This window comes from Rutidosis leptorrhynchoides, chromosome 3 (genome assembly GCF_046630445.1).
Source record: "Rutidosis leptorrhynchoides isolate AG116_Rl617_1_P2 chromosome 3, CSIRO_AGI_Rlap_v1, whole genome shotgun sequence".
NCBI lineage: Eukaryota > Viridiplantae > Streptophyta > Magnoliopsida > Asterales > Asteraceae > Rutidosis > Rutidosis leptorrhynchoides.
In genome coordinates, this window is record NC_092335.1 from 530,127,837 (window position 1) to 530,145,975 (window position 18,139).

General features: G+C 31.6%; 1 protein-coding gene across 1 annotated transcript; it reads left to right on the forward strand.

Moving 5' to 3' along the window:
- Positions 1-3,064: 3,064 nt before the first annotated feature.
- Positions 3,065-4,965, forward strand: LOC139901923 (uncharacterized). Its single transcript, XM_071884587.1, has 4 exons — positions 3,065-3,103; positions 3,958-4,137; positions 4,238-4,408; positions 4,465-4,965. Exons 1-4 carry the CDS (start codon positions 3,065-3,067, stop codon positions 4,963-4,965), a joined length of 891 nt encoding a protein of 296 aa, XP_071740688.1.
- Positions 4,966-18,139: the final 13,174 nt, after the last annotated feature.

Consider the following 18,139-nt stretch of genomic DNA (forward strand, 5'->3'; position numbering starts at 1 on the left):
GAAAAAAAATGATAAAAGAAAACAGACAGCAGGTCTGTTTAAAAAAAAAAATTAAACGCAAAGAACACAAACATCAAATTCGAATTTTATAATGTTTTAGCTTAAAATTTTTGAATGAAATAGGTTTAAAATCGTTCCATGAAATTTTTGAAATCGTTAATTCAACTTTAATTGCAACATCTAATTCGAATTTGATCAAGAACTCTCGATCGACTTTTTAAAACATATTCTTTGATTCCAAAATTCTTTCTCAGTTTAAGAAATCGAAAACTGAAACATTACAGATAGATTAAACGTATAAATCCTAACAACTCTGTATTCTTAGATTTTTGACATTGATTCGGTTTTTGAGGTTTTGATTTAAAGGTTTGAAACAGAGGTCGGTTGGTTATTGGGTTTGTTAAACTCATCAGACAGTGATAAATGGTTTTGGAAATACTGATAAAGAGTCGAATAATTCCATACTGACATAATCGAATTAAGTGAATTTATAGAATGGAGTTGGTTGGATAGAATCACGGACGTACAGAAGTTTTGAAAAAAATAAAAATCCAACCGATACAAGACAGATTAATAGCTATAATACTTGATTCGATATATATATATATATTTTTTATATATATCAGATTTATTAATTAGTAAATGTATTAATATTTATTATAAATTTTATTCATTAATAAATATAATAGTAATAATAATATTTCTAATATTACTAATAATAATAATAATAAATATTACTAATAATAATAATAATAATAATAATAATAATATTAATAATAATAACAATATTAATAATAATAATAATGGTAACAAAAATTATAATTCTAATATTAGTGCTAGTTTAATAATAGTAGTAATTTTAAGAATAATTATAATATTAATAATAACATGATAATATCATTAATGATAACCAAATGATAAGTTTATTAATAGTTATTAATTCTTTTAAATGTAAATTAAAATTTTATTACTAATTATAATGATATAAATAATAACAATAATGATAATTTCAATAAGTTTAATAATAAAAAAAAATGATAATAATATTATTATTATTAATCATACTGATATTAATATTACTATTATTATTTATAATGATAATGAAAGTAATAATATTAATATAACAACTATATTCTAACTATTATGTATATACTTATATCTATATATATATAAATATACACACGCATCTATATACACGTAGATGTTCGTGAATCGTCGAGCATAGTTGATAGGTATTTGATTACATTAATATAGATTTCAAAACTTTCGAGACTCAACATTACAAATTTTGCTTATCGTGTCGGAATCATATAAAGATTATAGTTTAAATTTGGTCGAAAATTTCCGGGTCATTACACGAACCGACTACAAGCTATTGAAGATCAAGATATCGCACAAAAGGCTCGGATCAAATGGGATATAGAAGGTGACGAGAACTCTAAATTTTTTCACGGGTTATTTAAACATTGGCACAATAAACAAATGATCAAAGACATATCGATTAATGGAGATTGGGTGACGGATCCTTTGGTTGTTAAAAACGCATTCTTGGACTTTTATAAAGTTAAGTTTGCAAGAGACATGCACATCATGGATGCCCCCTCTTTTATTCCTTCTACTCGTCTTACAGTGGATGATAATGCTTCTATTGAGATGGCGGTTTTAGAGGATGAAATTCGGGTAGCGGTGTGGGAATGTTGTAGTAGTAAAGCACCAGGATGCCAAAGGGATCTTCCTCGGCATTTATCACATTAGTTCTTAAGGTAGTGAACCCTAAATGTTTCAAAGACTACCATCCATTTGTTGAATAATAGAATTCCCCGTGAATTCTTATTCATTATCGTAGCGTATTTGTAGTGTACATATAAACCCTAACAACTAATTCAATCCTAATGGACACAAGCCCACAAACGGAGTTGGGCCTAACTTAATCTGTCTAACACTCCCCTGTAGTCCGAGCGGCAAAATCGCGAAAGCTCGGACTGGAAGAAAACGCCGCTTAATACAAAATAAACAAATAAAATTAACTTCCTTTCTTTTTTCTTCTCTTGTTTGATGCGACGAATAGCCAGATATTCGCGGATGTGGTTGCTTATTTCTTAACTGCGTATTCCTTTTACGTAGCGTTTTTTTTTACGTTGTGACTTGCTTTGCCTAAGGATTGAGCAGGACTTGGGCATAGAACCATTGTCGACGATAACTGTCATCTTCAACGCTGCAAAAGAGAGATTTTTTTATTCCTCTTCTTTTTCGGGGTTTAGAACCTAGTCAAGCTAGGCGGCTCAGTCACACGCCGATTATTGTTGTAACTTTTTTTTCTCAGAAAAGTTGGATCGCTTCAAAATTTAGGGAAAAAAATGAAACGGTAAACAAAAGTACAAATAAACGAATTAAAAAAAACCTAATGTTTTGATAGTGCATGATTGTGGATGTTTGTAAGGTGCAGGGAAAAGAAACACGTATAAAAAAGGATAAATATTTAGAGTGATACACGCAGGCATAGTTGCTTTGTAAAATGAAAAGGAGGTTTGCATATGAAGCTGTGGTCGGCAACTTCTTGATGCGGCGACGATAGATAAAATAACAAAAAGCTATAAAATAAAAATATGAGAAAATGATAACGAACAAAAAAAAGGGCTACAGCTGATAGGTTGATAGGGTATTTGACGGGGCCATATAGAAACGGTTCAAGGCAGTCGACTAGGTCTCGGGATCAGACCTAAGCTATGATTACCATGTTGAATAATAGAATTTCCCGTGAATTCTTATTCATTATCGAAGTGTATTTATAGTGTACATATAAACCCTAACAACTAATTCAACCCTAATGGACCCAAGCCTACAAACGAACTTGGGCCTAACTTAATCCGTCTAACACCATTATCGTTCATCGGGGTTCAATACAAAATTATTACCAAGATCTTGGCCAACCGTATTTCCAGGGTTATTGGTAAAATTATTAGCAAAGAACATACGGTGTTTATTGCGGGTAGACAAATCCTAGATGGTCCTTTAATCCTTAATGAAACTTTTGGGGTGTTACAAAAAAATCAATCGGGAATTGATGGTCCTCAAGGTCGATTTTGAGAAAGCGTGTGATACGGTATGTTGGTATTTTCTAGATCATATGTTAGATACTTTGGGATTTGGGATCACTTGGCATAATTGGGTGAGGATGTATTTAGTATCGGCTCACACTTCCATTCTCGTAAATGGGAGTCCTACTAGTGAATTCGAGTTACAAAGAGGTTTACATCAAGGTGACCCTTTAAGTCATTTCCTTTTTTTAATTATAATGGAAGGTCAACATTTAATTTTAGTGTATTATGTGAACCGAAGCCTGATCAAAGGAGCAGTGATCGGTTTTAACTCAGTTAAGGTGTCTCACCTTTTTTTATGCCGATGACGTGATAGTTATCTCGGATTGGGACAAAGGAAGCTTGGATAATATAATGCAGGTTTTCAATGACGTTTATCATTTTTCCGGGTTACAAATCAATGTGAATAAGTCTAACATATACGGAGTGGGAGTTCTCGAGTCGGAAATTGATGACTACTCACGAGATATTGGTTGTGTTAGAGGTTCGGATCCTTTTAATTATTTGGAAATTTCTATGGATATGACCATGAATCGAAAGTCTAGTTAGAAAGTTTTGATCGATAAGTTCTATAAGAATCTTTCTAATTGGAAATCAAATCTACTATCTATCGAAGGTCGTCTTACATTAACTAAGGTGGTCCTCGGTAGCACTGGGATTTACTCTCTCGTTGTATAAGTGTCCGGAGGGTGTCATCAACGAGTTAGAAAGTCTTCGATCGAACTTCTTTTGGGGTTCATCAAGTGGCAATCGGAAAATACATTAGATAAGTTGGAATCAAGTCCTTTCTTCTCTTGATAATGGAGGTTTATATATTGGTAGTTTACGAGCATTTAATCATTCGCTCATTTTCAATTAGATTTGCCGTTTTGTATCAAGTCCGGATGCAAAATGGGTTGAGATCATCACATCCATTTATGGTGTAGGCGCAGGTTTCGAGGTGGTGCTATTTGTGGCTCGGGTATATGGTATAACATTGTCTATGTTTCACAAATCCATTTCTAATGGCTATCTCCCTCAAAACATTTTAATAAGGAAGGTTGGTAATGGTCATAACACTCAATTTTGGATTGGAAATTGGGTTGGGAATGGTAGCCTAAAAGTAAAATACAATAGACTTTACCATCTTGATGCACAAGGGAATTGTAGTCTGGAGGACCGACACAAGAACGGATCTTGGACTTGGTCATGGAATAGGTAGAATATTGGATCATGAAACCTTGTTCTGCTGGAAAACATGCTGGCTGAAATTGGAAATGTCACGCTATTTGAGTCTCCTGATGGTTGGTGTTGGAACATTACATCTGATGGTATGTTTAGTGTTAATTGCACCCGTAGATACATAGACGATCTTGTTTTACCGTAGGTTGGAGTCCTCACTTCGTGGTGTAAACTAATTCCACGTAAATTAAATGTTTTTATGTGGAGGATGAAGCGAAATCGGTTGCCCACAAGAATTAATCTTTCAAGTAGAGGTTTAGATATTCAAGACATCAGGTGTGTATTGTGCGATTGGCAAGTGGAAACTATAGATCATGTGTTGTTCGGGTGTGACTCTGCTACTGCTCTTTGGAGAAAAGTACGAATCTGGACTGATGTCAATATGCCGGTTTATACTTCTTGGTCTGAGTGTTTTTCGTGGTACAACGGATGGCAGTCATCATCTGATGCAAAACAACGCATGTATGTCATTATCGCTGCACTACTTTGGCACTTATGGAGGTTAAAAATTTCTACTTTATTTAGAGATTCGGTCATGAAGAAAAGTTCTTTGTTCGACAATATCCGCCTTTCGTCTTATAATTGGTTTTGTAATAGAGGAAAGTTTAATGTTTATTTGAATGTATGGCTTGTAAATCCCTTGTGAATACTTTGTATTTCGTTGTTTTGGTGTCCCTAGTTTCTTGTTAGGGAGCCGTGATCAATAAATTTTTTATGTTCAAAAAAATATCCAAGCAAGAGAACACAAATAACAATCGCTACAACTCATATGTTGACATGCCAATAGATGACCCGATGTAAAGACATTGATCATCACAACTTTGCTCTAACAAAAATTGCAAATACATCTTTCAGATTTAAACATAAAATGGTAACTAAAGTATGAACAATTAAAATTTATGAAAGTTATCAGCCTAGGTGTGAAACTGAAGCCATGAATATTTTGAGAAATGATGAGTGTTACCAACCGAAACGCACTAACAATGGCAACCAAATCCGACCAATAATGGTAAACACTACGAAATTCGAAAACACTTGCATCGAAAAATCGTATCATAAAGCATAAAATATACCATCGACGGAGGGCACGTCAAACGGTTGCCGGAGCGTTGAAAACATCGACACCCGAAAACAACTTCAAGATAATCGATAACGGCATCAATAGCAATTGAAAAGAGCAAATATATTAATCGTTAAAAACAGGAAAAAAACCCTAACTTCTCATCGTAATCGTACAAACCGAAATACTATTTGAAGAAAGGATAAGAGTGAAATAAAACGTTGTAACCTTGATTCGTGTTCCCAATCGATTTGATTATCAAGAGAAAGTAGGTTAAATACGGATTAAGGTCCCCAAAAGCCCTATGTTTTAATCGCCACAGCCTTGGAGGTAAAATGGCCTTTGAGGTAAAATTGACTATCACATTTGATTTATTTGTTTTTGTTTATGTTTATATCACTACTTGTGCTATAAGCATTCTTAATTGTACTTTGTTTTAAATACGGATTAAGGTCCCCAAAAGCCCTATGTTTTAATCGCCACAGCCTTGGAGGTAAAATGGCCTTTGAGGTAAAATTGACTATCACATTTGATTTATTTGTTTATATCACTACTTGTACTATAAGCATTCTTAATTGTACTTTGTTATTACTTTTTATAAATTATACTCCATATCTTTTAGATAAAGTGTAAATATCAAGAGGACGGAGGTTAGATAAAGGTTACGGTTCTAAAAAGAGTTCGTTGGTGTGTTAAAAGTAAGTATATAGGAACTTTGAGGTTGATTAAATTGAGTTGTTTGAAATTGTGGATTATTGAGGTAATGAGGTAGAGAATATTGATTCACTGTCCAATTATTTAGCTGATGATATTGAGGATATTGCGGGTTAGAAGACGAGCTCATGAGAGATTGATGAAGCGTATTTTGAAACATATTAACCCACATATCTTCACCGACATTTGATTTGTTTTGTTTTTGTTTGTTGGAAGAAAATTTTGAGTGAAGGTGATGTAATGTTTTAATTGCCACTACCTTTGAGATAAAATTGGGTATGACATTTGATTTATTTGTATATAATCATGTGTATCACTACTTATATTTTATCCATTCTTGATTGTACTTTGTGGTTACTGTTTATAAATTATTTCTTTGTATATAATCATGTGTGTCACTACTTATATTGTATCCATTCTTGATTGTGCGTTGTTGTTACTGTTTATAAGTTATTTCTTTTAGATAAGAGGTAAATAAATATCAAGAGAATCTGAGGTTAGATACGAGTTACGGTTCCAAAAAACCCTATATTTTAATCGTCACTGCTTTTAAAGTAAAATTGAGTATGACATTTGATTTATTTGTATATACTCATTTGTATCACTACTTGTACTATACGCATTTTTAATTGTACTTTATTGTTACTGATTATAGATTCTATCTTTTAGACAATGGGTAAATATCAAAAGAACGAAGGTTAGATACGGATTACGGTTCCAAAAAATCTTATGTTTTAATCGTCGTCTCCTTTGAGGTGTATGACATTTGATTTATTTGTATACTAGTTTTATGAGTTCGTGCGTTGCACGGCATTTGTATAAATTATTAGTCGATAACGTTAGTATTCTTATCAAATTTATAAAACAATTCAAATAAAAAAATTATTTTTTACTGATAACATTTTTATCGAAACATTAGTATTGAATAATAACGCATAGAGTATGAGCCTGTCCGTTGAAATCAATTTAACTTAATCGACAAATAATCGATAAAACACCAAACATGAGTCCCTAAAAAATTGTTTAAAATCGATCGTTAAGAATAATATTTTATGTACATCTTTAATTGTATATATTTTTTTGATACAAACTCACTATAATATATTGATCACTAAGCTCCCAATTCATGAGCATTTATTATGTTTATATATCTAAATATTACTGTATCAATATTTATATTAAATTAGTGTATCATTTAAAATAATATTATTTATAACCATTTAAAACAATTTCATAATAATAATAATATAATATAATATATAATAATATAGTATATAATGTTACTAATATAATTATAACATCTATAGTTAATATTAATATATTATTATATGATAATATAATATTTTAAGTAATAAAATCTGTATATTAAATTAATTTAAGAAATCTAATAATTCAATTAATATATGAAAATAACTGGTTAATTTCTACCAGTCAACTCCTCCTTTACTCCAGCCACGTGTCAAACTATCAGTTATTTTCATATAACTGGTTAATTTCACGCACTTTATATAATGTATTGGTTTTTAGCCCGTGCGATGCACGACCATTGAAAAATCAATTAATATATCAGTTATGATAAAGCGCATTCATTATATTATCAAGCCCGTACGATGTATGATTGATAAAAATGGATAAACAATTAGTTATAATTTATATTAAAAGAATTTTTTGAAGTATAATCTTAAGGGCTATTTCTAAAACTTCTAACCATGCATCATTGAGTTGTATATATTCTTTCATAACCACCCATCAACTTTTGAAAATTGCCTCAACCGCTACCTATATACATCACATATGCTAGATTTAGTTTCTTAATCATAGCTATAAAGAGTACATTTAAACAAATCCATCCTTTACCTCATTATTTTTTTCTCTTATTTAACATATACTAATATATTATTATTTAATTTAAATTTGAATATCTATAATAGGAATTGCTAAACGATTCACAATTCGCATTACATCTATTTTGGTATATGCATGGATATTTATATATGCATATTATATTATATATCTATCTATGATAGGGATATACACAAATATTTATATATGGATATTACGGAGTATATATTAGTATAATATTTTTGGATACACCTTCTTAAATCACGTGCTTTATAATAATGTATAGATACTCATGTGTATCATTACTTGTACTATAAGCATTTTTAGTTGTACTTTGTTAGCGTTTATAAACTCTATCTTTTAAATAATGGGTAAATATTAAGAAAAAGGAGGTTAGATACGAATTATGGTCCCAAAAAACCCTATCTTTTAATCGCCATCGTGAGATAAAAATGGCTATGACATTTGATTTATTTGTATGGGGAAATTATATGAAAATGCATTAAACTTTCACAAAAGTCCTATTGTATGCACCCAACTTTCAATTCTTCTATTGTATGCATTGAACTTTGTATTTTATCCTATTGTATGCAGTGACTTGAAAACCCATCCGGTAACCGGTTGATTTTGCTAATGTGGACCAGTTACCTTTTTCTTTCTTTTTTTTTTTCTTTTAATTTTTTATATAAACCCTACAACAACTAGTTTTCCCCATATTTATCAATTACCTCTTTCTTCAAACCACCACCACCATGTCTGCTTCCAATTCTTCATCTTCCAGGAACATCAACACTAATGAATATCTTGGATTCAAATTATGTAATTGTGGACATCGATTATATGAACGTATTTCGTGGACTATATCAAACCCAGCTAGAAGATTCATTAGTTGCCCAACATTTGTAAGTGTTAATTTTGCCCTAATTTCTTATTTTTGGGGGTTTTTCCTAAATCGTGATTTGTTAACAGGATCCAAGAAGAAAGTGTAAATGTCATGACCCGGAAAATTTCGACTAATTTTAAACCAAACTCTCGATACGATTTAATATTCTTGACACAATAAGCAAAGTCTATAAGGTTGAGTCTCAAAAATTTTGAACTGATTCATATATTCATTTGACCATCAACCATTCCCGGCGATTTACGAACAACTATTTGTAAATAGATGTGTGTATATATATAAATAATAATTGGAAGTATAATTCGAAATATTTAATGTTGTTGTTATTAAAATTAATTATGTAAAATAAAATAAAAATATGATATTATGATATTTATTATTAAAAACACATCTATATAAATAAAATATATTAAATGCATATTTTGTGGTTTCGAATTTATTTTGGTAATCGTCTGTAGCACTCAATTGTCATTCGATCGATATTAAACAAGTTAAAAAGGAATATTTGTGATTTTTAAATAATCAGTGATCCAAAAAAATGAGTTCCATAAGTTTTAGGCTTACTAAAAATGTATTTAGGATCTAGTTATTAAATTTTAACATTTTTTACATCTTACCCAGAATTGAGAGGGACAGTTGATGTAATTTTTATTTAATAAATTAATAATCAAATTTTATATCATAATGACTAAAATAAATAAATATAGTTAATTTAAAAATATGGGATTTTTCTGAACACTTTTTATTCGCCACTGAGTAAACAACGGAGCTCGATATAATACTCATACTATTTGATGTCGGTAATAAGAAGCCAATTATAATGGCTGCTATACTGTGTAAAAAGAATCTAAAATAAATTATAGATTACTGTTTGTGCTTTTCATCATCCGTCTATTTTTTATATATAATATATACATACAAATATAATGGAATGAAAAACCATCTATCTATCCTCTCCTCTGTGTAGTTGAACTACCTTACAGCCACTTTCTCTATTTATCTTCCTTGTTCCTACTTCCTTTCTTGATCTGTGAACTAACCCATCACCATTAGTTGTTGTTTTGTGTTGTCTATTAACCGTAAATCACACACCACTCTCATCATCTACAAAACCCACAACAAACCACTTTAATACTTCACCAATGAACTACTACTACTCATAATTCTTTCTTTTGTTAGATCCATCAACTTCATAACCAACACCTTATACTCGTTTTTCGTTTCTGTTCCAATTTCGGTTACAACCATCAATACCTCCCACCACCCTCAAGCCGCCACACAACCACCACTAACCACCTTACACTTTATGTAGCTACAAACCGAAAACCATGGGAGTATTTCTGTTATTCGATTGTTTAATGCATGTTTCCTCTGGTTCGATCACCACAGCACTCTACAACCATCGTAACCACCATCTAGATCTCTCTTTCTCATCCTCTCTCTCTCTCTCTCTTCTTTTTCTCTATCTATAATTTTCATTTCTAAACGAAGTTCGAACCAAGGAATCCACCACACAAACCCATGACCGTGTTACTTTCTGTTTCTATGTTAACCGAGACCACCCCAAAGCCTACACCACTATTACGCTATCACTGCTACTGTTATACCATTCGGCTATTAAATTCAAATAAAGGAGAGAGAGATTAATGGAGAAGACGATGAACAGTACAAAAGTGATAATGTTAAAATAATAACTTGATGATGTTGTTCACGGCTGCAGTATTTATGTGTTTTGTTCAACCCAAACCCACAATTGCTTGCTCGAAAACCACCAAGAAATCGTGAAGTGAGAAGTGCAGATGCAAATCACGCTGTAGTATTTTTTTTTTCCTCGCTACAGCAACGATAGCCATTAAAGTTTCCTGTTGCAAACCGATTGATGATGATGACGATTAACTGTAATAAGCTCGGTGATATTTATGATCGTGATCCTGTGGTGATGATGAAGAATCAAAGTTGTGACCTACTAGTTATATTATTTTCTGTTTTCGGTATTATTGGATCAGAGACATACAAATCAGTCTTGGGCTTGAATAAACTATTAAATGGACTTGTAACTCGATTGGGCTTCTTTAAAAATAGATGGACTATTTTCTTGGGCTTTTAATGAACTACAAATGAGTAATGAGGAGGAAGATAATCGATTCTGTACATAATAAAGATTTAGACATGCGAGTTTATTAAGAAATGAAACGATAGTTGGACGGTTTGGGGAGTTGTCGTATGAGCGAGAGGTCTTGGGTTCGAACCCGTGCCAAGGCAGTTTATTTCTGTTTTTTTTTACTCTTCCCATTTGAGGTAGTTATTGATTCATTTTATTATTATTATTATTATTATTATTATTATTATTATTATTATTATTATTATTATCATTATTATTATTATTATTATTATTATCATTAATATTCATATAAGTATTAGTATCATTATTTTTATAGTTATGATTATAAATATTCAGTATTGTTAAAAATTAACATTTTTACTAAAAGTATTATTTAAAGTTATTATTTTTATCAATATTATTAAAAGTATCTTTATTTTAAATTTATCATTTTTATTACTATTATTATTATTATTACTACTATCATAATAGATAAACATTTTTACATATATTATAAATAACAATATAATTATGTATGAAAGTATTAATTTTAATACATAATAGATAAAGATAAAACATTAATAAATATATATAACATTATTAAATCATAATAAATAATAATTAATAAGAATATATAAATTTTGTTTGAGTACGATTATGTGTATTAATATATATACAAATGATATAGGTTCATAAATCCGAGGCCAACCCGGCATTGTTCAATATAGTCATATGTATTTTTACTACAAAATACATTAGGTGAGTTTTCATAGCTCCCTTTTTAATTGCTTTTGCAATATATATTTTTGGGCTGAGAATACATGCGCTGCTTTTATAAATGTTTACAAAATAGACACAAGTACTTAAAAATATATTCTACGTTGAGTTGTACCACTGGCATATTTCCCTGTAGCTTGGTAACTACTATTTACATGGGTATTGTAAACGCGAATCCTGTTGATAGATCTATCGGGCCTGACAACCCCAACCGGACTGGACGACCAGTATTCAACGGTTGCACAGTACTTTGTTTCGGTGACTACACTTGGTACGGTGTAGTGAGATTTCATAATAAAGGGAATATGCGATGTGATTAAATGTTAAGTATGGTTACCAAGTGCTCAACCACTTAGAATGCTTTACATACACTTGCGAGTGTATTATGTTTATGATTATGAAATCTTGTGGTCTATTAATATATTGAAATAATGGATACGATAAACCTATGAACTCACCAACCTTTTGGTTGACACTTTAAAGCATGTTTATTCTCAGGTACGAATTAAGTCTTCCGCTGTGCATCTGCTCAATTTAAGGACATTACATGGAGTCGATCATCGCAATGGGACCAAATGTTGATGACTTCGTCCAGGTGGATAAGGACGGGTCGTCACAGTTGGTATCAGAGCGTTGGTCCTAGTGAACCAGGTCTTGCATTAGTGTGTCTAACTGATAGTTGTTAGGATGCATTAGCGAGTCTGGACTTCGACCTTAGCTGCATATTATACGTATTGTTTATCATTCCTAGTGGAAAATTTCCTGCTTAGCATTCCTAAGTCTAGACACGTCTTACTGCCTTAATTGCATAGATAGTGTATAGATAAATTCATATCCTAGTGTATCTGTTACTGTAGACTTTATCTGACACGTTTCCTTAAATCCCTTGGTAATCTACGGGATCTTCTGTACTATGTATAGGTATTCTATATAATTAGAATATCATCCGATATCCGAAAATCACTTCATATCGAAAAATCCTTTATTCAATTGTACGCAATGGAACTCACAACTAGTTCAAGTCCCTCGGATTCCGATAGGGAGTTCCACTCCAGCCCCAGAAGCAGCCTCACCAGAATGAATCAACCAATCAGCCATCCTTAATTTATCTGGTGGGTTCGTAGTCGACTTAACCAATGGAGACGAGAAAAAGGCGATCCTTTCCGCCCACCAACCTGCACCCTCGGCGAAGAACCTGAAGCATTTACCGGTGAACCTATCCGAAATACCATTTTTAGCCTCATCTCCAGGGTAGCTTGTCACGATTATCTTCTATCTAAAATTCTAAATCTTATTTATCCGCTCGTTCCGATCGATAATCATCCCAAAGTAATAGAAGAAGTCAACGAATTTCGCGCTCGAGTTGTAGCTTTGGAAAACATGGTGCAAAACTTACAAGCACCAGCAGCAGTACCGGCACCAACCGTACCACCAACATCAATACCAGTAACACCAACAACCTAAGTTTCAACATCCCATGCCTCAACATCTCATTCTGTACCTCGAGTAAAATCATCATTCTACATGACGTTCTACATCATTTATCTTCGTTCGACATGGCGATTATGTAATTTCTAATGTTTTAGAGATTAAATATTCTTGTTCTAACGGTAAATCAAATGAGTTTAATATCATATTAACTCATAAAATCCATAATTACATCTGAAGAAAATATATATGTATGTATATATATATATATATATATATATATATATATATATATATATATATATATATATATATATATATATATATATTTTTTTTTTTTTTTTCATAAAGATTGTAATTAAAAATTCTTTCGTACAAACTGTTAATGGTGAAAATATTTTAACGGGTAGGTAATACTCGAGGAATATTTAGATTTCCCATTAATAAGTTGCATTGTACATTCTTTGAATCTGATTCAACAGTCATTACTATTCTACTCACATCCACAGCTATATGAATCCGTTCACCACAGAGTAACCATTTTCATTCAATTTCATAATTGGATTTTGACTTATCAAAATCTAACAAGTGGCATAATGAAGAAAATATTGGACAAAATAAAATTTGTTAGAAACAAATGAATTAACTAATTGAAATTTTGTTAAGAATCCACGCTAACTGTTCCAGCTAACTGTTCCTAGCTAACTGATTACATTTTATTTATCGCAATTTAATTCTCGCAATTTACATTCTCGCAATTTACATTCTCGTAATTTTATTTATCGTCATTTAATTTCTGTATTTATTTTACGCACTTTAAATAACGGGACACGTATACAAGGTTTCGACATATCATATTGACCCATCTATATATTTATCTTGGAACAACCATAGACACTCTATATGCAAATGACGGAGTTAGCTATACAGGGTTGAGGTTGATTCCAAAATATATATATAGTTTGAGTTGTGATCAATACTGAGACCGGTACACGGGTCACGATACGTATTAATTAATTCGAATGTTATATATTAAACTATATATGAACTATTGGACTATTGGACTACTAACTTTGGACAATAAAAATGAATTAAAATATTGATTATAATATATGAAACTAAATAATTCTTCAAGTTTGCCACTTGATTTTCATCTTAAACCTCATTCGTATCTTGACGATTACAATTTGCGTTCAAACCTTTCATGATTCTCGAAAACACCTCGATTTGATAACCAATGATCCAAATTCGTTAACTTTGAAAATACTGACAAAGCAGCGAAAGCTATAGATAGTCTTAATGGCGAAAAGCTTGACAATAAGAATGGTATGTTGGGAAAGCTCAAAAAAGTTGGAACTGAAAAACGGATTGAGCTAACCATAAAGGAAACCAAGGAGAAATACAAGTAACATACCCTAAATTCATATAACCCAGATAAATCCGAATTCGATGAAATCTTTAGAGAATATCTTGCTCCGAAGTCATGTTAAAATCTTGCGGAAAATTTTCTTCATCATTTATCGAACTTAGAAATTCCAAAATATCATCATAAATATCTTCGATATTTCTGAGGATATTTTCATAAATATTCTTGTCCGAAATTATCTACCTCTTCGTGTTTTCTGTATTCCATTATATTGGAAACTTCTGTAAAGTCTAAGTATAAATTATGAATGAATTGTGAAGAAGTGTTGGGAACTGAAGCATGAGTTAGTATAATAAAATGCGCTTGGCCAACGTGATTATATTACTGTAAGTCATGCTGAGTTTCTAATGAAATGTGATGATGGTTCACAGTAGATTATATCATCATCATGTGTCATGTTACATAACTCTTTCATTCTACATAACCTCCGAACAAATCAAGAAGAATATATTCTTGATAGTTCTATCTTCAGTAATTTTGATAAATTTGAAAATCAAATCGTGCTATCACGTTTCTTCCTGCTTAGAACATTATAATCATTCGAAATTCTATATCTACGAATTCTGGACCATTATTCGCTTGACTTGAAGTCGGGAAGAGAAAACAAAAGCATAGAACTTCGAAATATAAGGGAGAATATAAAGCCCGATAACAACGTATAAATTACAAACCGTGTATGTCAATGTTTATTGCAACATAAAGAGACGGGAGAATTAAAAACACTATAACCCCAGAGGCGAAGTAGAAGAAAGTAGATTCCTCTGATGGAAGTTGAAAAAGGAGAATGAATGTTGCGACAGTAAGGATGAGGACAAGGATTAAAATGGGATTAAGCATTTTCACAATCATTTGAAAGTATGGATCGAGAAAGAAAGAATTGGAGTGGTGAAAATAATGGAAAGAAAGAAGTTCATTTATAGAGAAGATACCAGACAAAGCAATCGAGACAGATAATCGCATTAAATTAAAGAGGATCCTAATTTTCCATAAATCCCGAAGAATCAAATCCTATAGATTTCCAAGATTTTCTTTTAAATCCCTTGAATTCCGGAATTCAATCGAGACAACGTCAAAAGTTAAGACGAAGCTTATTTTCCAAAAAAAAAATTCAACCATGACTAGTCAAAAGTTATGATGAAATTTGTCTTTCTCGTTTCACTATTTAGTGATAGCTTCATTCGTACTCTTCGAGTAATCGAATTATCTTATTCATATTACTCAATAATAATAAAACTCTATTTATCAACTCATATTCGTCATGAAAACATTTTTATTGTTAGCCATGACGATCGTATTCAAATTTCGGGACAAAATTTATTTAACGGGTAGGTACTGTCATGACCCGGAAAATTTCGACTAATTTTAAACCAAACTCTCGATACGATTTAATATTCTTGACACAATAAGCAAAGTCTATAAGGTTGAGTCTCAAAAATTTTGAACTGATTCATATATTCATTTGACCATCAACCATTCCCGGCGATTTACGAACAACTATTTGTAAATAGTTGTGTGTATATATATAAATAATAATTGGAAGTATAATTCGAAATATTTAATGTTGTTGTTATTAAAATTAATTATGTAAAATAAAATAAAAATATGATATTATGATATTTATTATTAAAAACACATCTATATAAATAAAATATATTAAATGCATATTTTGTGGTTTCGAATTTATTTTGGTAATCGTCTGTAGCACTCAATTGTCATTCGATCGATATTAAACAAGTTAAAAAGGAACATTTGTGATTTTTAAATAATCAGTGATCCAAAAAAATGAGTTCCATAAGTTTTAGGCTTACTAAAAATGTATTTAGGATCTAGTTATTAAATTTTAACATTTTTTACATCTTACCCAGAATTGAGAGGGACAGTTGATGTAATTTTTATTTAATAAATTAATAATCAAATTTTATATCATAATGACTAAAATAAATAAATATAGTTAATTTAAAAATATGGGATTTTTCTGAACACTTTTTATTCGCCACTGAGTAAACAACGGAGCTCGATATAATACTCATACTATTTGATGTTGGTAATAAGAAGCCAATTATAATGGCTGCTATACTGTGTAAAAAGAATCTAAAATAAATTATAGATTACTGTTTGTGCTTTTCATCATCCGTCTATTTTTTATATATAATATATACATACAAATATAATGGAATGAAAAACCATCTATCTATCCTCTCCTCTGTGTAGTTGAACTACCTTACAGCCACTTTCTCTATTTATCTTCCTTGTTCCTACTTCCTTTCTTGATCTGTGAACTAACCCATCACCATTAGTTGTTGTTTTGTGTTGTCTATTAACCGTAAATCACACACCACTCTCATCATCTACAAAACCCACAACAAACCACTTTAATACTTCACCAATGAACTACTACTACTCATAATTCTTTCTTTTGTTAGATCCATCAACTTCATAACCAACACCTTATACTCGTTTTTCGTTTCTGTTCCAATTTCGGTTACAACCATCAATACCTCCCACCACCCTCAAGCCGCCACACAACCACCACTAACCACCTTACACTTTATGTAGCTACAAACCGAAAACCATGGGAGTATTTCTGTTATTCGATTGTTTAATGCATGTTTCCTCTGGTTCGATCACCACAGCACTCTACAACCATCGTAACCACCATCTAGATCTCTCTTTCTCATCCTCTCTCTCTCTCTCTCTCTCTCTCTCTCTCTCTCTCTCTCTTCTTTTTCTCTATCTATAATTTTCGTTTCTAAACGAAGTTCGAACCAAGGAATCCACCACACAAACCCATGACCGTGTTACTTTCTGTTTCTATGTTAACCGAGACCACCCCAAAGCCTACACCACTATTACGCTATCACTGCTACTGTTATACCATTCGGCTATTAAATTCAAATAAAGGAGAGAGAGATTAATGGAGAAGACGATGAACAGTACAAAAGTGATAATGTTAAAATAATAACTTGATGATGTTGTTCACGGCTGCAGTATTTATGTGTTTTGTTCAACCCAAACCCACAATTGCTTGCTCGAAAACCACCAAGAAATCATGAAGTGAGAAGTGCAGCTGCAAATCACGCTGTAGTATTTTTTTTTTCCTCGCTACAGCAACGATAGCCATTAAAGTTTCCTGTTGCAAACCGATTGATGATGATGACGATTAACTGTAATAAGCTCGGTGATATTTATGATCGTGATCCTGTGGTGATGATGAAGAATCAAAGTTGTGACCTACTAGTTATATTATTTTCTGTTTTCGGTATTATTGGATCAGAGACATACAAATCAGTCTTGGGCTTGAATAAACTATTAAATGGACTTGTAACTCGATTGGGCTTCTTTAAAAATAGATGGACTATTTTCTTGGGCTTTTAATGAACTACAAATGAGTAATGAGGAGGAAGATAATCGATTCTGTACATAATAAAGATTTAGACATGCGAGTTTATTAAGAAATGAAACGATAGTTGGACGGTTTGGGGAGTTGTCGTATGAGCGAGAGGTCTTGGGTTCGAACTAGTGCCAAGGCAGTTTATTTCTGTTTTTTTTTTACTCTTCCCATTTGAGGTAG